This window comes from Papaver somniferum, chromosome 2 (assembly GCF_003573695.1).
Source record: "Papaver somniferum cultivar HN1 chromosome 2, ASM357369v1, whole genome shotgun sequence".
In the NCBI taxonomy this organism is placed as follows: domain Eukaryota; kingdom Viridiplantae; phylum Streptophyta; class Magnoliopsida; order Ranunculales; family Papaveraceae; genus Papaver; species Papaver somniferum.
In genome coordinates this window covers 12453182-12476590 of record NC_039359.1, presented here as the reverse complement: position 1 = coordinate 12476590, position 23409 = coordinate 12453182, and the positions used below count along the sequence as shown (strand labels likewise).

Sequence of the window (23409 nt, the reverse complement as noted above, 5' to 3'; positions counted from 1 at the left end):
ATCTATCGAGGATAACTATATTGTTAGTCAATCAAAAACTGAAATAAGAACACGATTAGTTTCACAACAACGGTACTACCAAAGGCTTTTTGATCCCAAATAAGATTTTAAATAAAGGCATCACATGAGGTTTCACCTAATTAGACTACTCCCCCTCTTTCAACGAATTTCCTTCCCACACAATCACTTAATCTATATGTCAAGGGATGAGTTTGTAAGAATACAAGCTCCACTATTTATAGTGTAATGACCGAGGTTTGTTTAGAAAACAAGGTATAATCGACTATGAAAATTCCAATAAATATTCACAGAATATTATTTCCGAATTTACTAATAATTTTATGTCAGTCTTAGTTGACAACTAATATTATCTAGCATACTTTTATATACTTTATAGTATAGTAACTAGAGATTTGTAAACCTCTGGGATATGGTAAGCATATATTTTTCAATATCTGAATAGATATCCAAAGCGGTTTCAGGATCTTTCCTTCAACATCAAAGGAAAATACTTGAATATCAAGATATTAGAGTTTAACACAAATTCAAATCATTATGTCGGTATCTACAAACATTAGAAGTTCAATATACGTAATCTCAATATTTGCGGAAACCTGAAGATAACAAACATATCGAAAACGTAAAACAAGATTAAACTCTATCAGGATCGGTCCTAGACTTAAGATGGTCCTGAATCAACTTTCAACTATGAAACAAGTTTCTCAAGCCCACTTCATTAAACTATGTTTATGAAATTGCTTTCAAACATAATCCCAAGGTTCGAATTTATCTGCAAGTACAAAAAAACTAAATAATAATGAAATACCAATTAACGTAATGTTTATCCACGAAGTCCATAGATAAACTATATTTCGTAACTCCATATACTCAAGTTGTGATCATAGTATGATGACAAAGGCACCAATACTAAAGTCATTTTAAAAAACCATACTTCATATGTTATGTTTTCAATTAATAAATATAACTTAAAAGAACGTAAGATAGAAATAGAATAAGCCAAGTCTATTGTTACTAATATCAAGCTGAAGGATGATATCTTCATTGATGATGATACGTCTTCAGGTTCTTCCTGAGTAACAAGAGCAAGTCTCAACATCTCTATGTTCCTAGTCTAACCTAACAGAGATGACTCTAGTAATCAAATCAAGTGACTTCGAGTTTTGGAACTAAATTTGACAACCAAACTTGACATATCAACGCTTGGTGGGATCAAAGATCAAGGCTCAAAACTTTTGTGTTTGCTTGAAGTAGCCATTTTTTTTGGAAATATTTTTTTTCTGATTTAGAGATTAAGAGTTTGAGATTGAAGGTGAAATTATAAGAAATTTTAGTGGTAGAAGGTGTGATTTTAGAGTTGAAAATGGTAAAATTTATTGGAATGAAATCAGAATTGTTGGATGAACTAGTTATTAAGGGAAAAGCCATTGGGATGAGAAAATGAGCAGAACATCCCATTCCCACCCCACAGTGAGATAGAAAAACCAAGAAAGTGGATGGGTAAACGCTCAAATTCGGGAGTTTGTCCATCCCATCTTAGATTGAGCTGAGCGTCTCAACAATAGATGAAAGGTTCAATATAAGACGGTCATCCCAGTATAGGCCGAGCTGCGGCTCTTGTTGAGACGCGCCTCGTCTCATATTGAGATGATCGGTCATGTATCATCCGATAACAGCTATATTCATCAAACGGTCATAATCTCACTCCATATAAGTTCAATTAATACCAACACCATAATCACACCTTCTTCATAAGAAATTTCTTATGTTTTCATATTTTCATCTCTCAAACTCTTAATCTTTAAAACAGTAGAAAAAAGTTTCCATTAATATGGTCAGTTCATCACAAAACCAAAATAATACAACATAAAATGATTCACATAAAACACGCGATTCGAAGTATAGTATGGATGGAGATAAGGCTATTTGCAGAGTTTATGTAATATTTACTCTTGGTTCTATTAATGATGCTCAACAACATCATAATACTTTTGGGGGGATATTTTTTAAACAATTTTGTCAGGAAACTGGGAATATTCAAAAACGTGATGCTTCAGTGTTGTCGAGTCGTTTTAATGCAATCGGCAAAGACGCGAACAATTGAGTTGCTTTGATGATGCAAATGTCTCATAAAATAGGGAGCGGAGAAACTGAAGTCGATTTGGTAAGTCACGTTTCAAATGGTTTAATTGATTTTTAAAACGTGTTATTTTTTTAATAACTAGTTTAAAATTATTCAAACCGCAGCATAAAATAATAAAAAGCAAGGGAAAGGTGGGATCGGTTGGCCGACGCTGATCTCGTCATGATTTTGTTTGTTTGTTTTATTTGTTTTGTTACTGTTCTTTCCATAAATCCTCTTTGATCCTATTTTTCTCTTCAGATCATTATTGACATGAGCACCCCATACCATTTTCTCAGGCTAACTGATGATAGTCCATATGTCCGAAAGGCGAATATTTTTTTCTAATTCATAGAATTCAGCCAAGAAAATCAATGAATTGGAGTAATAGAATATTTTGGGGAAAGTGAAATGTTTTTAGGAATTCAGTAGATGAATACAACACTAAATTATTTATAAGTCGCTCTATACTAGTAGACAACCTATCTAGGAGCACTGTATTTTTCGAGAACGGAGTATATAATGGCAGTAGTATTGTACCGACCCTGAATAATTGTTCTGCATAGTCAGGGAACACCAATAGAGGGAATTTACCACCACTGCCAATGACATCCTGAAGACATTACTACTCTATGCTAGTGCTCAATCCATCTAGGAGCTGTACAGTCTTGTTAGATTCAATACAAAAGTGAATACTAAGTCGTACAAATATAAATGATAGGATATTTAGAATATCGAAAGCTAGGTTACATGATTAGTTGGGATCCCTGTAACAAGGGTTGTCTCTAAAATATAAAATGTGAATTTCATATACTTTTGATATTGGGTCAGAGACATATGAAACTATGGTTTTATAATTTTAGTCTTCGTCGAAAATCCACCATTAACAAGAATGAAATGAAAGTACCTCTGCGACACTTGTTTAGTTTGAGTTTCAAATTATGGATGTAATCGTTAATTTTAAATTCAATGTAATCCCTAGTTTAAAATTCATTGTAATATTTAGTTTTAACTTCAACGTATCTTTAGTTTCAAGTTCAACGTTTTTTTATATTACATAAATCATAATATAAAAACAAGCTAAATCCTGTGAGGATATCTTCTTCCGGATTCAGCCCAATTGTGCGCACTGAGATCCTCCATTAGTCTTCCTTTGTTTTGGAATTCCTAGTCTATTATTTAATACTACCTTGCGGGAATACCATGAAGGGGTTGAACTTCTTTCATCAAATCTTTATTTGGATAACTAGTCCAACTGGTATCCCGTAAGGTCTCCTCGATACCATATTATGCAAACTGATGCAGGTGAGCATAACCCTATTCTTTTATATTGGTTTAAATGAATGATATAGTTCACAAATTGTATGGAACTTCCTCTTTAAAATTCCAAATGCTCATTCGACATCATTCCTACACGCCATCTGCTTCCCGTTAAAATGTCTTCTAGTACGACGCTTCTGATTTCGAGTAACTTACTGTAAGCTTGAACTATAACTGGTCGTGCCAGATAAATTTCGTCCGCCAAAAAATACCTCATTTTGTAGTTATTTGCTGTTGACGATGAAAATTGCAGCTGGAGCATTTCCGTACTTCATTTCTTCTAATAAAGGTGATTTGTGCAAAATATTGATGTGTTATTTGAACCCGGGAGTCCAAAACAATCATAAGAAGTCGTCGCTTCGAGAACAACAATTGGTTTTGAGTAGTGTCCCTTATATTTCCCCTTCCAAGCATAAAGACATCCATGCCATACCCAATACATGCAATCAAGGCTACCTAGCATTCCAGGAAAGCCTTTCTTCGCATTTTCAACTAGTAATGGGTCCACATCATCTTGCATTGGTTGTCGCAAAAAAACGTGAACTAAAATGTTTGACTACAATTTCGCAAAACGTACCGGGATATTCGTATGTTGTTGTTTTTGTCATACAAATGTATTCATCACAAGCATATGCCGACATATCATAGCTTAGAATTCTTAGGGCTGTTGTGACCTTTTGTTCAGGATTGGGTCCCGTACATTTCGTGTATCAAATTGGTAGTTGAGTTTAGGGTTTACCAGACAAAGCTCTCCTATAATCCTAATAACCAAGTATTGCAGCATACAAAAATGTCAGTGAATTATTCATCGGAATAAACACAACCGATAATAAAATAATCACACATCATTTGTTGATGTCCTTCCTCTCAAAATCTCCACTTATATCTTCTTGTCAATACTGCTATCAGTTATGGAACTCGCGGTACCTGACAGATAATAATTATATCATGACGCCGTCAAATTTGCATCTTCATCTGAATCTTCATCTATCTGATTTTTTGGAAGTATCCAATGCCGTTGTTGTTGGAGATATAATAACGCTACTGTCTGCACTTCCTCATTTTCAAATTAGGATCCATAAAGAGAAATAAATCTTATTAAAATGACTTAAAACAAAGAATATATTGATAGAAGAAGTTGGATAGAAGAAATTTGATGGATAGAAGTTGTGTGAATTTATTGTGGACGGAAGACGATTTATATAGATATAATAAGCACATAGCCATCGGATCTAATAGTTAAAAATATATACGTTATCGTCTGAGATGGAGACGACCATCCCAAACTGGGCGAGCCTCGTCACTAACTGGGACGAGCGGTCTTGTTAAGGCTAATCCCTATGGGCTAGATTGAACTGCTAGATTGGCCAAAAAGTGTTGCAAATCAAGAAAAAAGTGTGGGAAAAAAGTTAACACTACTTCTGGATACTTCTCTCTCATAACAACTGCTCGCAGTTCAACTAGCAGCGAGATTGAAACGCTGAATGATTCAGCGCTGAAAAAGTGATAGAAATTCTGAACGGTTCACCGCTGGGAGATTAACTTTCTGATCTAACGGCTGAGATTTAAAGCGCTGAACCGCTTAGCGCTGCGCTGAACCAAACAACATTATATAGTGGTCTCAGATGAAGTGATCTTCTAATCTAGCTGCTAGATTAGCCATTCCCTATGACTTAGGAGGTTGTCCTAGCTGACATGGATTGCCAATCTAGCTGCTAGATTAGAAAACCATAGGACTTAGCCTAAGGACGATTGGCTCAACATCAACCGATATGTATTTTTCCCGCTGTAAAAACTGGGTTTGCCTATCCACCTGGACTCTCGAATATGGAACTTTGCCCAATTTCACTGAGCCGAGCTTCTGCCTATGTGCCAATCCCACCGTGGGATGGAAATGGGCAAATTTGCCCACGGAGCTTTGTTTTCTGAAGATCTACCAGAAATAGCTCCTCACGTGGCGCGTTTAAGTCGTAGGTGTTGGGAACCTCCGCTCCGGTCCGAACCATAGAACTTCCAAGAGTAGAGAAACAAATCATCAAAATTCAAAACACTCTCAAGAAGTCTGACCTTTGAAGTTTCCAACGAGATACCCTACACCTAATCGCGCTCTTTGATTCCTTAGTCGTTGCAAGTATTGAATCAGATTCTTTCATACTTTTCTTTATTCATAAACTCACTCGTCACTAGATTTGGCTTCTCAAAAGTCTTTCTGAAGAAGAAGAAGAAATGATGGATTTGCAAAAAAGAAGGGTTCAAATTCTCGTATTCGTTGTTGGTTTGATTGCTCTCAGTATTACAGGTAAACAACAATAGAATATCAGATTCCCCTCTTCAAAATAACTCTTTTAGTTTCTGTCTGATCATGAGCACCTTTATTAGATCCAAAAACGTAAACAAAAATATATTTAGTTTCATTTAGGTACGAAGAGAGACATTTAGATTGATTTCTGAAAGACTATCCTTGGTTTAGTATAATTTTGAGTTGTTATTGATTTTGGTGGTCCAATTCAATCTTCTATTCAAATTTCCCTAATTGGATTTATTCTTTGTATGAGTTTTCATGACTGATTCGTGATATATTAGTGTTACTAGGGTTGCCTTACCTCACACTGAAAAGTAGAGTACTAGATGATACCAATTTATTGGACTCAATTTTATCTCTAAATGATTGAAATAATTATTGGAAATTTCGGTTTTGATTGCACATGCACGGTGACTGCCTTTTTGGTGTTTTTCATAGCAATATTGCTTAGACCAGTTTGCGCAACAAAATAAGTGAAATTGGTAGCACCTATCGTAGTGAATAATTTGTTCTTGCAACAATCTTTTTGTTTTGGCCTGACATATGGTTGTTCTAGATCGTTGATGTGAAAGTGTCCATTAAATTAACAAATGAGAATAGTTTGTTCGTGCAGCCTGCAGTTTCTCTCACTCTGCTCTTTAGTCTTAGTTTACAGACCTATGTGCTATATCCAGAACTTGCTTGTTTGTCTGAGACTCAATCCCTTTCATTCTCATTTTTCACACAATCTATATAATCTTACATCTATAAGTTTGGTGCAATTATTGTCTCGTTACTGTTGCTTTAGAGCTGGCAAGTTTATGCACTATTAGATTTTAGCATTTCATGAATGCCAGTTTCTTTTTCTTTTTTTGTCTCCTGGTTTTGGTGTACTTTTTTTGTTGTTGGTATCGTGCATATAGTCTCGTATAGTTATATAATAAAACTTATTTGGGGTAAATAATACATGTAATTCTTATTTGGAATTTCTATACACGCCTTAGTAGTTGCAAAATGGGATTTTTTGCTTATACTTTTCTACTTGTGACAGCTGAAAAGTTTCGGCTGCTGGTTGGAGAAGAGTCTTCATCCCAAAGTGGGAAGTTTACAATCTTAAATTGCTTTGACATGGGAAGTGGTAGTGTAGCTTGTGGAGTTAAGGAGGGAGTAAAGCTCTATTTCTACAGCATCAGGTCTAAACATGTTGAGGGAGCAAGGTTTAAGGCAATAGAAACTGCATTAGCAGATGCATTATCACAGGGACTTGATGCCACGGCTGCAGCGAAGCTAGCAGAAAAAGAAGGGAAAAAAGCAGCTAAGTTGGCATCTCAAAAGGCGAAACGCATTATAGGTCCCATCATTTCTTCAGGCTGGGATTTCTTTGAAGCAATTTATTACGGAGGAACCGTAACAGAAGGTTTCTTGAGGGGCAGTGGGACATTGGTTGGGGCTTACGCAGGAGGGTTCCTTGGTGAACAGCGGCTAGGGAAGTTGGGCTATCTCGCAGGAAGTCATTTGGGCAGTTGGACTGGGGGAAGGATAGGATTGATGGTATATGACATCCTCAATGGAATTCATTATTTGGTTCAGTTTGTGCCATCAGAAGATAGCACCATCAATGTGTACGAGAACACTGAATCTGCATGTAGTGATTCTTACACCGAAGAAACCCCAACTTATGATGATCTTTGAAGCAAGACTTTTGCAAGTTAATACTGAGATTTTAATCAAGATTCTTTCTGGTTTTCCTCCTGTAATTAAACATAGTTTTACAAACTCTCAACTTACAATTGAATTTGATGAATTCTTTCTATAAAATGTCTGGTAGTAACTCAACAAGGGCATCACTGTAATACTTCTGTAAAGACTTTACCATATCCCTGTCCACTTACCCCACATCTAATGTCTCTGTCAGCTTCTTCTTCCTTGCACTCAATAAGGGCATCACTGTAATCTCAGAGGTGCGTAGGATTAGAATCTTTGTACACCCTCCAAGCAGCAAAGTTGATAGCACTTTAATATTTGTAGATACTCGGGCATACTCATTGATCAATCAGGGGAGTGCGTATTTTATACTCCCATTATCTTATGATGCGCCTTCACAAACTTTGCAATCGTTTCTCTCTCATCTCGCCTATCTCTCAATCTTCTTCTTCGTCAAGACTTCTTCCATCACTTTGTTCATCTTTTCTTTCTCTAAATCCTCACCACCACCACCACCACCACTCTTCACCGCCTGGGTTTCTCAGAACTAGATTGAAAAACCCAAGGAAATCTCTCGACACTCATATGACTATGTCTACTTTTCATAATCCTGTGAATTCTGAAGATGGTGGTCTTGGAAGTGGCTCGAATGGTACTGCTTCTTATTCCCCAGTTGATTACGAAGGTAACCCTTCTCTTCAAATTCAATCTTTTTTTTTTTTTTTTTTTTATTGTTCTTAGTTCTTTTTGGATGTTGAGAAATTTTGAGCCACTTATTAGTTAGTGTCTGTGATTAACTGCAAAAGTTGAATTGATGCGCTATCTAGTTCTGCAAAGTGGAAGTCAATCTAGTTACTTAAATTGATTGGAATTAAATGATATCTTTGTATCTAGATATAATTGTCTTGCTCAAATATGTGATTCTGGACAGTTCAGGATTTTAATTTGTTATGGTAGATCTTGACTTGAACCGAAGCTCATAATACGTCGTGTTGGCACTGAGTCTTTCATTTTATTTCTCACTTGCTCCGTTTAATTTGAAGTTCTATTAATCCCATACATTTTGATTGGCTTCCCCTATGCTTATTGTTTGAATTGCCATTTGTTTAGATAAGTTTTTGTATTGATATGAAATTATACATTTTGAGTAAAAGTTCCCTTCAATGAGATTTTCTTGTTGTCGTTGGATAATGCAGATAGTTCTGCATTGGATGGTGGGTATCGTCTTCCTCCATCGGAAATCAGAGATATCGTCGATGCACCTCCCCTTCCTGCATTGTCATTCTCACCTCAAAGGGATAAAATATTATTCCTTAAGCGTAGAGCCTTGCCTCCGTTGACAGAATTAGCAAGACCAGAGGAAAAGCTAGGTGGTCTTCGCATTGATGCAAAATGCAATACTCGGAGTCGTATGTGAGTTCAAGAAACTTAAATCTCTCTCTCTATATATATATACACATGTATGGAGTATTGATGAAAATTGTGCATTCAGGTCATTCTACACTGGTATTGGAATTCATCAATTAATGCACGATGGTACTTTAGGGCCAGAAAAGGAAATACACGGCTTCCCTGATGGTGCTAAGATTAATTTTGTTAGCTGGTAATACCTGGAGCCTCAAACATCTTCATCAATTTGATTCTCTATCTAAAACCTGCACTTGCTTTCTTTTGTCTCTAAATCTACACAGGCTCCAGTACTCAATACACATATCTTAAATCATGCTCATTATGTTTATCACTTTGTTTGAACCAGGTCATATGATGGTCGCCATTTGTCCTTCAGTATTCGATTCGACGAGGTGATCGATTGTGGTGCCTTAAAACTGAGAATTGACTATCCACGTGATTATAGCAATAGGTTTTTCATTATTAGAACACGTCTTAGACACTTGTCCAAAGGATGTTTTGGTATAATAGTTATAATCTGCCCGTGGGCACCTAAAGTTGTTCTTCGACTACTGAAAGATGTATCAAGTAGTCTTTGGTGGGCTTATATGTGACTGTGAATAGTTGTTGTTAATATTCCATACGTACCTGTGCATACTCAGCTTCTCAGAAGCTATATACACTAATATGTAACATTTTTCTGAAATCAGGATCAGAGCGATAACAATAAGCTTAGCGTTTGGGTTGCAGATGTAGAAACAGGAAGAGCTAGACCTTTATTTCAATCCCCAGATATATATCTTAATGCAGTTTTTGACAAGTAAGTACTAGGTTGTGTGCTTTCCATTTTTCTTCATTTTCTCTTTAGGCCATATCATGAGGTACACCTTTGCTAGATCCTTCTGTTTTCTGATGCCTTCTTGTTTCTGCTTTGCAGTTACGTTTGGGTCAACGACTCTACTTTATTAGTCTGCACCATTCCTTTATCTCGTGGAGACCCACCAAAGAAACCAATTGTTCCATCTGGCCCAAAAATTCAGACGAATGAACAAAAAAATATTGTTCAAGTAAGAACATTCCAGGATCTGCTGAAGGACGAGTATGATGAGGATTTATTTGACTACTATGCCACATCACAGTTGTTATTGGTTTCATTAGATGGGACAGTGAAGCCCTTTGGTCCACCAGCTGTATATACATCGCTGGACCCCTCACCAGACGAGAAGTACATTTTGATTAACTCAATTCACCGACCTTACTCCTTTATCGTTCCTTGCGGAAGATTTCCTAAGAAAGTTGATTTATGGACAACTGATGGGAAGTTTGTTAGAGAGCTTTGTGATTTGCCGCTTGCAGAGGATATACCCATTGCATTCAATAGTGTTCGGAAAGGGATGCGTTCGATCAATTGGAGAGCAGATAAGCCTTCACAACTATATTGGTATGAACTGATAATATCCTCCATCTCAAGCTCCGTAAACATTAGTTAGTTTCCGCCGCATTCTGTATATTTGAAATTAAGCATTTTCTTAGATTTCCATCTGCTTTAGGATTTTTTTCACAACCTCACTGTGGTTCCTGTGTGTTGTTGATGGTTTGTATACATGAGGCATCTTTGTTTTGATCAGCTGAAATTTTCCAGGGTGGAGACACAAGATGGAGGTGATGCAAAAGTGGAAGTTTCTCCAAGGGATATAGTGTATACGCAGGCTGCTGATACACTAGAGGGTGGACAGCCAGAGATTTTACACAAGCTTGATCTTCGCTATGGGTACTTGTTGTCTTTATTGTCGGCTCTGATCTACGTTTTTCCTACCACAGCTTTCCTTATTTTATCTGAATTTTAATTTGTCCCTATCTGGTTTGGCATTTCAACAGAGGCATCTCTTGGTGTGACGATTCCCTAGCTCTAGTTTATGAATCTTGGTATAAAACACGCCGAACGAGAACGTGGGTTATATCTCCAGGATCTAAAGATGTGAGCCCGCGCATACTATTTGATAGGTCATCAGAAGATGTTTACTCTGATCCCGGCTCTCCAATGCTGCGCAGAACTCCTGTTGGGACATATGTTATTGCGAAAATAAAGAAGGATGGAGAGACTTTCCTTTTACTCAATGGAAGTGGTGCAACACCAGAAGGAAACATTCCCTTCCTCGATTTATTTGACATGTAAGTGTTTTTCCAGTCTTGTGTTTTTTTCTGTGTTACAACGATACGCCTAAAAAAAATCAGCTGTATCGATACGTATTTACGCGGATACGCGTACTAATACTCCAATACTTCAAGATACAACGCAGTTAGAAAACTTTGACTAAATATTAGATCTCAATACCTTAATATTAGAAAATTTAGATATTTTACTAGATTCTATGAGAAGTTTAACTACAGTGACAAAATATTAGTTCCAAGTCCGTCCTCTGATCTTGCTCTAGACTTTCTTCCTTCTTATCCAGACCTTCTCTCTCCAGTGAGGTTAATCATACATGTATGTGTTTTTTTAAGTTTCTATCTTATATATAATATGTTTATGTTAAACTACTGTATCATAGTAGCGTATTGGTATCTTGTATCCAATACCGTATCCGTATCATTGCAACACAGGTTTTTTCCCATCATTGAGCAAATCGTGCTTGTTTAATAATTTCAACCCATATTTCTTTTATTTCAGAAATACTGGTACTAAAGAGCGAATTTGGGAGAGCAACAAAGAAAAGTATTACGAGTCAGTTGTTGCTTTAATGTCAGATCAGGTTGAAGGAGATTTGTTCCTCGATCAACTGAAAGTATTGACTTCCAAAGAATCAAAAACAGAAAACACCCAATACTATTTACAGAGTTGGCCAGAAAAGAAAGTTTGCCAGATTACAAACTTTCCTCACCCATACCCTCAGTTGGCCTCTTTACAGAAAGAGATGATCAGGTATCAGAGAAAAGATGGAGTCCAACTTACTGCTACACTTTATCTACCTCCAGGTTATGATCCCACAAAAGATGGCCCACTTCCATGTTTGTTCTGGTCTTACCCTGGAGAGTTCAAGAGCAAAGATGCTGCTGGACAAGTCCGTGGTTCTCCTAATGAGTTTGCAGGCATAGGTTCAACGTCGGCCCTTCTTTGGCTAGCTAGAAGGTAATAATGAGTTTATTTTTCTTTTTCCTTTTCATGATACTTTGTGTCTCATAAGTGTCCATTAATAGATTTATTTGCGAGATATTTAATAAAATCCTTCCAATGCCTTCAGGTTTGCTATTTTATCTGGTCCAACAATACCAATCATCGGTGAAGGTGATGCGCAGGCAAATGACACGTAGTTCTCTAACCCCCTTTTTTCTTTCATTCTCTTATATTTTCTCCCCGCCTCTCTTTTCTCTTCTTTTCATTTCTTCTTTTTAATCATCATTGGATTATCATCCTCCAAACAGTTACATAGAGCAGCTGGTTGCAAGTGCTGAGGCTGCAGTTGAAGAAGTTATACGCCGAGGGGTAAGCTTCTTCAGATTTATCCTTATGAATGTCGTGAATACATTTTAACTATACCCTGCAATTATTCAGGTTGCGCATCCAAATAAAATTGCTATAGGGGGTCACTCTTATGGAGCATTTATGACTGCTAATCTTTTAGCACATGCCCCTCATCTCTTCTGTTGTGGAGTTGCTCGTTCTGGAGCTTACAACAGAACACTTACCCCATTTGGTTTTCAGGTACCCATCTATAATTTAAGGATTTTCTAAATAAACGAATCATGATTTTCAACTATTGGGAGCTTATTGTTATTTGGCTTACTCGTCTATAAATCATTGTCGCTCAAGTCTTAAAGTATGAGTTGTTAAATTTGACTGTTGTTGACGCAGAATGAAGACAGAACACTCTGGGAAGCCACTGGTACATATGTTGAGATGAGCCCTTTCATGTCAGCTAATAAAATCAAGAAACCAATATTACTTATCCATGGGGAAGAAGATAACAACTCAGGAACACTAACGATGCAGGTCAGTAACTTAAAACTTTTCCGGCAATCACAGAGAAGGTAGGGTTTTGGTGTTTTTATTTGGTGAGCTAGGGAGAGATTTTAGTAACAAGGCTGGACCTGCCCCACAAACAACCTAACCAAGCTTAAGCATAGGGATTTGGCCTTAGCATCTTAAACGGCTAGACGCTAGTAGTAAGTGCTTCCAGGGTTGATCTGAATGTCCATGTCCTCTTCTTAATGTAATACCCTTTCTCTTTGGCATATTGTTGAAGTTCGTATCAGTTACATTTTTTCCATATGTTTGATGCAGTCTGATCGGTTCTTCAATGCACTCAAAGGCCATGGGGCTCTCAGTCGCTTGGTGGTTTTACCCTTTGAGAGCCATGGTTACGCTGCACGAGAGAGTATCATGCATGTTCTCTGGGAAACGGATCGCTGGCTACACAAATATTGTGTAAATAACTCTGATGTGGTCGCGGATAGGGGCAAAGATGATACCAAAGAAACCGTTAAAGAAGGCGAAAGTAAAGTTGTTTCTGCCAGTGGAGGAGGTACTCCAGAGGAGGATTTTCATTCACAGAGAAGGTCTTTATTGTGGTAATTTCTCCTGGTCGTTAATCCTCTTCTCATAACTTAGTTTTATTATATCATTCAAATAGGCATGAAAATGACCGTAAAGCAAATTGGTTGACCCTGGTCAACTATTGTAATTGCTTAAAACCACCAAGATTGATTGAGAAAAATGTTTTCTTGTGATTTCAGAAAAAGGTAAGAAAATTCATCTTAGTTCATTATTACATGAGAGAATGCAAAATACTACTCGTATTTGGTAAGATTGAGATATAGAGGAATCATGAAAACTGCAAGATCCTGAAGAGTAGGATATCTAACTTATATTTTCTCATCTGATTTGGTAGGATGACATTCTTCTAATTTATGTTTGGATTTATTTTTGTAGATCGAAGTAGTGAACCCCGTGACCCTACACTGTTTGGCATGGATAAAAGCTGGAGCTGCTTGTTCAAGAAGTGACTGCAGACCGACCCAATGTATGATTTGAAAAAAATAAAACACAGTGGGTAATTTGGAATCCAAGATCCCTGATTAAAATTTTTGCATTAATTAAGGTGCAATGCGGTATCATTGTTCTTTCGTGCAATGCATCGGATTCCTTGTTGTATTTTAGACTTAGAATTGTATCATGTCGTCTCGCCAACCCCTCTCTAGCTTGTGGGGGATTTATAATGTGATATATAATTGCTGCAGAAGGAAAGTTATTCTTTGAACTTTGAACATATGGTGCAGAATAAGAACCAGAATAATACCAATACCATGTATTCTGAAGAGCAAGCCCAAGTCCAATGTTCCATTAGAACTCTTGAATGGAAACCTGTTTTGAGTCATACTCAGTTTTTTTGAGGCATACTCATTCATTATACCATCTAGGTTGGGTTTATAATGTGATATATAATTGCTGCAGAAGGAAAGTTATTCTTTGAACTTTGAACATATGGTGCAGAATAAGAACCAGAATAATACCAATACCTGTATTCTTGAAGAGCAAGCCCAAGTCCAATGTTCCATTAGAACTCTTGAATAGAAACCTGTTTTGAGGCGTACTCAGTTTTTTTTGAGGCATACTCATTCATTATACCATCTAGGTTGGGTTTATAAGGGGTGTCCAAATGTAGTGCAATTACCTATATATATCCTTAAACAATTTAAATTACTAGAGTGCACTCATCCTCAAAAACCTAAAATCAAAATAAACTTTAAACTTAAACATCTTGGACTCCAATTCAATCACGAAATTGATCAAGCAAAGCAAACACGAATGAAAATCAGCGATGTTGGAGTGTGAAATCTAAATCTCAATTGCTCTTAGATGTATTTTAGAATGCATGTGTAACAAACCCATCTTGTTTTTGATTGATTTTATTTTGTTTGATCCATAGAATATGATTTCAAAGATGAAATTAGGGTTTTCATAAGATCAGTTCGGCTGATCTTGGAGTATCAATTTTGAGCCGAACCTAATGTATGATTTAAAGAAACACTATCTTCGGCTAATGCGACTTTGCTAGATTTTGTTCGAATCAGCCGAACTAAAATAAAAAAAAATAAGAAGAAATAATCTTCTCCTGGATACTTTGTTCAAAACTCATTTGTGGGTTCGGCTTAGGTCATTGGATCATCTTATAGCCGAACGTTTCTCCTTAAAATCTTCCGAAAGCTTGATTTTTATGTTGCAGGTTCGACTGACTCGAGCTGCATGTTTTTGAACCGAACCTATCTCTGTAACTTCAAGTATCAACCTTGTTTTGCCCATAACTTCTTCGTTCGATGTCAGAATGACCTCATTCTTTTTGCATTCTTTTAAAAATTGAATTCTCTTCAATATGGTGATAAGAAATCCTTAATTTGGATAAGTTGAACTTGGCCTTCTAGTCCTTCTTATGCTTTAGACGTTCTTCGCTCCTTTTCGTCGCACTTCTTCCACTTCTTTTGGCTCTAGACACTTGGATCTATGGAGAACTTCACTTTATAGCTATTTTGCATCCACTTCCATTGATTTTAAATGATTCACCTAAGTAAACAAATAAAATAGAAAACAAGAGTAATACAAGTTTTTTTTACAGAGTGAAGTTCGGCTGCTAACTTTTAAGCCGAATCTCAGTGTTTTGAAAATATACGTAGGTTCGGCTGAAAAGTTATCAGCCGAACTCTTCATCAGGTCAGTAGATCCGGGTTTTAAAAATTCAATTTTTTGACAGATTCAACTTACAAAAAGAAATTAAAACTCGTATAGAAGTCTATCTCTGATTTGAATCACACATTTTGGTCATTTCGAATCACTAAAATCTCAAAATTGAAAATCCAAGTTTTTTTTCACTTCTTCTTCTTCTTCCTCTCAAAAATCCCAACTCTCTCACATAAATTTGATTTATCTACTAATTCACCAGCAATAATTTAATTTTTAATCAATCCTTAAAATTCCTAGCTAATCAAATCTATACATAATCATTAACACTAATTATAATAGGGTAGTTATGCCATTATCAAAAAGGGTGGATAAGGGATGATGTTGTTTTTTATTTAGTGACACTATTTTGGCATTATTTAGTATGCCTCAAAAAAATTCAGTATGCCTCAAAATAGGTTTCCTTGAATATGAATGAGCATCCATCGTGGGATTTTGTCATCTGGTTTGTGATGACACTGCTTTGATCAAGGGTACTTCACGATAGGTAAAGTGAACAATAAATGTGCCTATTGCTTCTTCATTTAGGATCAATCTAACTTAAAATAGCACTGTTTAACCAAGAGTAATTCGTAAAGAGAAGTAACGGACTACCAACAAGAATACCAAGCAGTCCGAAGATTGAAAGAATGGTTGTACCAACAAGAGTATCAAGCAGTCCGAAGAAGATCGAAAGAATGGTCGTGGGATTATAATCCAACCATTTCGACAATGCTTCAACAGGAGTTGACTCATGGCAGCATCTAGTCTGGTGTCTGGCTATATACGTTTTCCTTACTACTTCCTTCCATTTAATCACTTGTCAACTTCTACAGTGTATTTTACTTTTGTGATTCCAACCCTGATGGTTGATCTACACCATGTCCCCACCCAAACACATCTCTCTTAGCATTCCATGGGGAAGTCAGAGAGGTTTTTGAGAGCTTGAATGGGCATAGACCCAAGATATTACAACTTACAAAAAAATCCTAGCAGGGCCATTGCTTTTGTTTGAAAACAATAAATCAAAAGAACAGAAACAAAAAGTTAAATCAAAATCTAGAACATGGGCGGGGTCTATAGATTTATATGAATAGGCTGTGCTTTTTTTCTCCAGGATTACATAGTGCCACTAACTTCGTCGAGTAGTCGCATTATGTGTCAAAAGTTCAAACCACTGTTTGAAGACGGCCTTTGTAAGATAATGCCATTATGTTGAGTAGTCGCATTATGCATCAAAGTTCAAACCACTGTTTCAAAACGTCCTTTATAACAATGCACGAAAAGAACCCGGAGAACGTTGCTTTTGGAAGGCCCTTTGTTGATCTGTTCACCAAATTGGTTTCAGAATTTAGCGGCAGAAGCTAAAAACTCACAGATCTGCATTATTTACAAAAAGCTTTCATTACGTTGAATGATCTACGCGGTATCTGTAAAGCGCAACTCTTCCAGTTCAATTAATGGTGAAGTGCTTCCTGTTTTAGCATACCAAAAAGCAACTATTTAGTTCTCTCCAACACACTAATGTCAACATATAAAAGATGTAACATGGTTGGTTATATTTACATCATACCGATCTCCCCAAAAAGGTTAAAGCAAGTGTCAATAGCATTACCAAATACCGAATCTATAAAGCATCTGCTAAACTTTTTGAAGCAGTGTGCTCTTAAAAAAGAGAGCTTTTGAAGCACTAAGATAAAGAAATAGAACTGTTGCTAATTTTGCACCATTCATTTATACAGTAGTACTTCATAAGGCAGCAAAAGAAGTAGGAGATGAAAACAAAATGAGTGCAACCCCACTTTTAGAGTGATTTTTGTGTCTGGAAGTTCGGTTTTTGATGACATGATATGTCGACATTTTAGTCCCTAAGGATGCGATGCATATAATGGCTGTTCCTTAATATATAAGGTCATATGTATATATTCAATCTTTTCTGGCCAGTTGGTACGTAGCTACTCTATGAGTCATGCAAGGAAACTCCTGAGTTGGTAGCAGCCTTACATGGATGGTAAGAGTGCCAGACTGGAATCAACTCTGTTTTAGCGCAATTCTTAGTTAGTCTATTATGAATGCTCTGAAGCAGACCATACCTAACTAGCTACTCCCTCGGTTCCTTTTTAATAGGCCGGTTTCTATAAGTAAACGTTTTAAAAAAATGGACTGGTTTCCTCGTTAGGAAAGTCAAATGTTACTTTAATTTTCTGGGACCACTTTTCTCATAACTTCTTTTGATGACAAGTGTCATGTACACCATTTCACTTTACTTCTTTTGTTGACAAGTGTCATGGGGATCATTTCACTTCACTTCTTTTACTGACAAGTGTCATGGGGGACCATTTCACCTCACTTCTTTTATTGACAAGTTCATGAGGACCACTTTCAATGATTAGTTCTCTTAATTTCCTTAAATTTCTCTAAAAACAAAACCAACCTATTAAAAAGGAACGATGGAGTAGTTTATATGATTGTGAAGTCTGGATAAAAATCAAAGCGATAAAGTTCAGAAAGTCTGAATGCCATAATACTGTACATGTAGGGATATGGATATTGTTCTTAAACTCCAAATGAGTCTTTGTCCAAGTGTCTGGAGTTCGTCCGCGTGTCTGTACGGACAAGAATTGATTTCCTTTTTTCCTTTTTCCTGGTGATAAAAGGTCCTCATCATCAACTTGCGTAAGTATGCTGGCTCGAAGAGTGGGCAACATGTTTGACCTCTTGCCAGTACGACGCCATTTAGTGCTGGTATACCCAATGAAGAGCTCTATTTTTCCTAGTCCGTATGTGCAATCGTTGCAAATATGAAAAACATGTGGGAGTTGTTGTGGACACCAAGGCCAATAGCCAAACTAGACGTAGTAGTTCTATATTTGGCCAAACTACTGCGCAAATATGATGGGCTATCTTCGATCAACTTGAGTTTACTTACTACTGTACAATGATTTCGCTCACCCAGAACCCCAACTGTATCGCATTCATAGCCTCCTGGCCCCCTTGTTGCTCACATCCATAGCTGTGTTGGCTTCATAGTGCATATAACCCGAGGACCACCACCTTTATCAAATATTTTAGCTCTTGGTTTGGTCCTGCGGATGCTGACTTATTGAAGCTCATAGTACTACTGATGTTAAGAACTCTAATGGCCTAAACGATGACTACATAGTTGTTTTTTTGTTTCTCAATGAAGACTACAAAGTTGTACTTCTTAGTTAGCTTCTGTGGTTTGCACAAAGAAGAGAAAAATAAGGTCATCAAACATTTTATGACCACCAGGGTCTTTACCAGGATGCTCATGGTGATTGTGGATTGGATTATCTCATTGTTGATCCAAGTCAATCTCCTGATTTTGAGGTTCTTTCGATTTTTCACTCAATGCGTATAACTTTGACGGTTACTGCCCGAAAACAGAAGAATGAACGGGTAGTTCAAACAATAATTGATCATGAAAGACTTGGACCAGTTAGAATATTACGCACCTTAATAGATGTAAAAGTTGGAAACAAGGAAGTCCTGGGTATACATCCACGAACACGTTTATGATCCTATATTCCTATATTCCTTTGAGCTTATTATTTGGAAAATGTATATATAGAGAAACATCGGTAGCTGCATGCCAGCTAAATATAACCCTCAACCCTAGAAAATTTTAGTAGGAAATACCATATGGTCCTAGGAATAATATATTAAAGAGAGTCTAGTCCAGTTGACTGAGTCAACTGTCTGTTTGGTCCTTTTTGGTAAAATATATTATTGTTTGGTCCTAAAAATTATGATTTGGTCATAGGGTGACGTCATTGATGATGTAATTTTCAAATGGTAGTGGCAGAAATACCCTTTTAATGGGGACCATATATATACTCATTATTAGGAGAGAAGAAAATAATTTTCAGATTTATTTTCTCTCACCTTTTTTTTTAGATCTACTTTTTTACTTCTTCTTTTTTCTTTTTTCTTTTTTCTTCTGCTACTGTTTACGATGGTGTGTTAAGATGAAATGATGATGAAACGATGAATATTTGTATGTTTTTTTTTCTTTGTGTTTGTTGTTGTTTGCTGTTGAAGATGGTGGAGATGACGAAGACGATTTTTTAATGAATTTTTCTTGATTTTTTTGTCTCTGCTGATGATGATGATGAAGAAGATGAAGATGATGATGATGAAGACGACGATGATTTTTCGTATTTTCGTCATTTTTTCCTGCTGCTGCTTTTGAAGATGATGAAAAAGATGAAGATCTGTTATTGTTGATGTTGTCAAAAAAGATGAAGATTGAAAAGAAGATGATGAAGAAGATTTTCGATGTTGCTGCTGTTGAATGACGAAGAATTTATTTTTTCTGCTGTTGAAGACGACGAAGATGATGACGCTGCAGTTCATTCCATAAATGAAGTCTGTTTTTTTTAGGTTTTTATATGGAGTTCATTTCTAGGATGAAGTCTGTTTTTTTTTAGGTTTTTATATGGAGTTCATTTCTGGAATGAACTCTGTATTTTTAGGTTTTTATATGGAGTTCATTTCTGGAATGAAGTCGGGTTTGTATAGGTTTTTATATGGAGTTCATTTCTGGAATGAAGTCTGATTTGTATAGGTTTTATATGGAGTTCATTTCTGGAATGAAGTCTGATTTGTGTAGGTTTTATATGGAGTTCATTTCTGCAATGAAGTCTGTTTTTTTAAGTTTTTAGATGGAGTTCATTTATGGAATGAAGTCTGATTTGTATAGGTTTTTATCAGGAGTTCATTTATGGAATGAAGTCTGTTTTATAGTATATAATGAAGTGTACAGTTTTCATCGGCAGATTGAACTGCTACAAAAAAATAAGTTGAAATTAACACAGAAGGGTACTTTGGTCCATTTAATATTTTTAAATAATTATGGACCAAACAGTAAAGACGTTTTCCCAAAGGACTAAACAGACAAGGGCCTACCTAAAAAGGGACCAAACGATATTTTTCCCAAAAATTTATCAAGGTTATCACATCTTTTTTGGTTTATGCGGTTAGTAACTTAATAAACTTTGGACAACCATATTCTTGTAAGTCAGTTATTAAGGTTAGTGAGGCTCATGTGGTTGCATCTGCTCAGTGCCATCCCAGAAAATGATTATGTTCTCTCCAACCAAACAAGCATCATATTTGAGCTTTTAAAACTTTGGAGGATACAAATTTTCTCAAAATAATAATATAATTTTCCAGTAATGGTGGTGAATTACCGCCTTTTGGCAGTTATAACTAAGCTTATTTTAAGCCTTGTAAATCACCATCATCATCTAACCGGCTTGGGTGGAGATAATCAAATTCTTGTAAACCTTATGCTGCGGTGCATGCACGGTTATCGTCAATACCTTTGTCATATAGTTAGGTTCCTTACAATCCCATGCATATATCACCATCATCAATTCTAGTATTTGATCAAACAAAATATATTTGTTGTGCATGGTTTCTAATTGATAACTTTATACATGCATCACCAGCATTATCATTGGATCAAAAAAATAAATAAATAAAACAACTAAACTTGGTTATTAATTGTTGGTTTCTTGTAGATCATAAACATAAAAAATCATCGTCGTCATCCTCACGAGAGAACCTTATAAATCAACATCATTATCTTTCCAAAATCATGGATCCAAACTTGTTGGTTGTATCTAGTTTTCTTGCAAATTGAATCGTCAAGCTAGTATCGATGAATTAAAATGAGTGGGTATGTTTGTTTCTGACTTCCGGGATTGATTTCTACCTTTGATATCCAAATATCCTCTAAATTCTGCAATATAATCATATTATTTTAGTATTAGATTTTTTTGTTAAACCATAAAAATCAGCATCCAAACCATAATGAAACTAGCTTGTCTCAAAAATTAAAATAAAAAAGGCGTCACTTTCAACCAAGGGGTCTTTTTTTTTTCAGTCGACAATTATCTTATTCAGCCAAATTCATGTACATTTTTTTTTGATTTTAAGGATGAACAGTCAAACCACATTCAATTCAATCAAAATCAGGGGGTTACATGATTGTTTACAAGAAAAATAACATCAAAATACAAGAACATGTAAACTCAAATACAAGTAAAAATACCAATTACTTGTAAGTGACGAAAAGAAAGAGTGAAATACCACAAAGGTATTCAATTTTTGTACAGAAATCAAAGTAGAGAGATGTATAGTACAGAATCAATTCCGACCCTTTTGAATTTATATCTTCTTTAATAAGAGACGCTACAAAAAGATATGAGAGCTATCCCTTAACTTATGAATGAAAAACTTGGATGCCTTAAATTCTCTCTGTAGAAGATAACCTCAAAGCGATGCGCTGTTGAATTGTCGATGTTCATGAATCCAGAATAACAAGTCATGCCCTAACCAACAAAGATTGAACTAATAACCATTAAAGTGAAGAAATAACTGATTTTCAGGCGAAGAAAGAATCACTCGAAAAGCAAAGACAAAATCACCAAAATAGTGAAGAAATGTGTCCAAATGCACCAAAAATAACAAAACTACATCATATTTAATTAAAAATCTACCACTAACACAAGAAAAACAAAAACCTTTACTCAGATCTGGTGTAAATGGACCAAATCTGAGCAAGGTGACGGCTATCAAGGTTTCAAAAAGAGTTATTGAGTAGATCTCACTGTTGTACAGTGGTAAAGTCATCGGGTGATGATACCATCAACCTGAGTTCGAAACTCGTCAGCATCGGGGTGAGGGAAATTTGATTTCTTTCTTTTCCCAACTACATGAACTTGTAGGTAATAGACCTCTTTAAGGTTTAAACTTTAATACTCCGTCTGTCCCAAATTAGTTGAGCTAGTCAATTTTAAATTTTGTCCCATTAATAGTTGACTTTATATCATTTGATAGTCATGTTTATATTAGGTGTTTTAAATGCTTTTCAATGTTATAAAATTTTCGAGGATCCGTGGTATAGTTTGAGAGATAAATCCTTTCTAAATAATACTACTAGCTCAACTAATTTGGGATGGGGCTAAGTATAACCTTTAAGATTTAACCCAGTTAAAGGAGCTTTTAGAGGGACAGAAAATTTGTTATGTTATCTTAACGTGTCCGGCAATTTTGTTTTCAAACTATGTAAATTCAACTCGTAGACATTGCTCAATTGCTAAGCCCGTGATGTCATTGTATTTTTCTAGTTGAATAAAATAATTCCCTTTTTTATATTTTTAGGTTGAAATTTTTTTAAAAAAATTACTGTCACTAAGAAATGTTGATGTATTAATTTAATTTAAGGTTTCTCTTAAATGTAGCCCACGCTTTTATTAACCATAACCCATTCAAAATAAGTGTTTTAGTTAACCTAACGGATTTTTTAACCATTCTGAATATCCCACAAAATACATAATTGTTATATATAACCCAAATAATAATCATTAAATCCCTAAATCAATAACAAAAAAGAAGAAGTTAATAATTTAAATTTTATAATTAAATTTCCATAAGATAATTGACATAATTAATGTTTTTGAAGAATGATCAATACCCTAAATCAATTTCAGTGTAATCATGATTAAAAATAAAAAAATCTCCAAGACAAAAAAATATTTATCGATTATATTTATGGAGTTCAAGAGAGTGGTGGTTCTAGGAAAAGAGTCAAAACCTTAGTTAATTCCATTTTGATTGATGTTATTGTGGAAGTTTTACAAGGGAATAATTAGAATATGCACTCCTATCAATTTTAATGTAATCATGATTGAGAAAAAAACTATATATCATTTTTTTTAAATAATTAAGAATTAAAGTTTACTTTGTTTTGGAAAACGGGTTTTAAAAAATAATTAAGAATTAAGGTTTACTTTGTTTTGGAAAACGGGTTTAGAATTGGTCAATTTGTGAAAA

The 23409-nt window shown here is 35.7% G+C and overlaps 2 protein-coding genes across 2 annotated transcripts; both read left to right on the top strand.

Moving 5' to 3' along the window:
- The first annotated feature begins 5465 nt into the window (after positions 1 to 5465).
- LOC113346928 lies at positions 5466 to 7606 on the top strand. The gene is made up of 2 exons (XM_026590483.1): positions 5466 to 5759; positions 6793 to 7606. The coding sequence occupies exons 1-2, from the start codon at positions 5687 to 5689 to the stop codon at positions 7431 to 7433; spliced, it is 714 nt and encodes a 237-aa protein (XP_026446268.1). The 5' UTR covers positions 5466 to 5686; the 3' UTR covers positions 7434 to 7606.
- Positions 7607 to 7695: 89 nt separating this feature from the next.
- Positions 7696 to 14152, top strand: LOC113346927 (probable glutamyl endopeptidase, chloroplastic). The gene is made up of 15 exons (XM_026590482.1): positions 7696 to 8130; positions 8642 to 8858; positions 8938 to 9048; positions 9202 to 9247; positions 9545 to 9654; positions 9772 to 10275; positions 10477 to 10605; positions 10713 to 11006; positions 11506 to 11964; positions 12077 to 12142; positions 12258 to 12318; positions 12388 to 12537; positions 12688 to 12825; positions 13117 to 13403; positions 13765 to 14152. Coding segments are annotated over exons 1-15 (2874 nt in total). The 5' UTR covers positions 7696 to 7829; the 3' UTR covers positions 13766 to 14152.
- Positions 14153 to 23409: the final 9257 nt, after the last annotated feature.

What these genes read in the sequence shown, in the direction of transcription:
- LOC113346928 (XM_026590483.1), top strand. Translation starts at nt 5,687, where the DNA reads ATGATGGATTTGCAAAAAAGAAGGGTTCAAATTCTCGTATTCGTTGTT. An exon ending in GATTGCTCTCAGTATTACAG is followed by an intron (nt 5,760 to 6,792) that starts GTAAACAACAAT and finishes TACTTGTGACAG; the next exon opens with CTGAAAAGTTTCGGCTGCTG.
- LOC113346927 (XM_026590482.1), top strand. Translation starts at nt 7,830, where the DNA reads ATGATGCGCCTTCACAAACTTTGCAATCGTTTCTCTCTCATCTCGCCT. An exon ending in TTCCCCAGTTGATTACGAAG is followed by an intron (nt 8,131 to 8,641) that starts GTAACCCTTCTC and finishes TGGATAATGCAG; the next exon opens with ATAGTTCTGCATTGGATGGT. An exon ending in TCAGTATTCGATTCGACGAG is followed by an intron (nt 9,248 to 9,544) that starts GTGATCGATTGT and finishes TTCTGAAATCAG; the next exon opens with GATCAGAGCGATAACAATAA.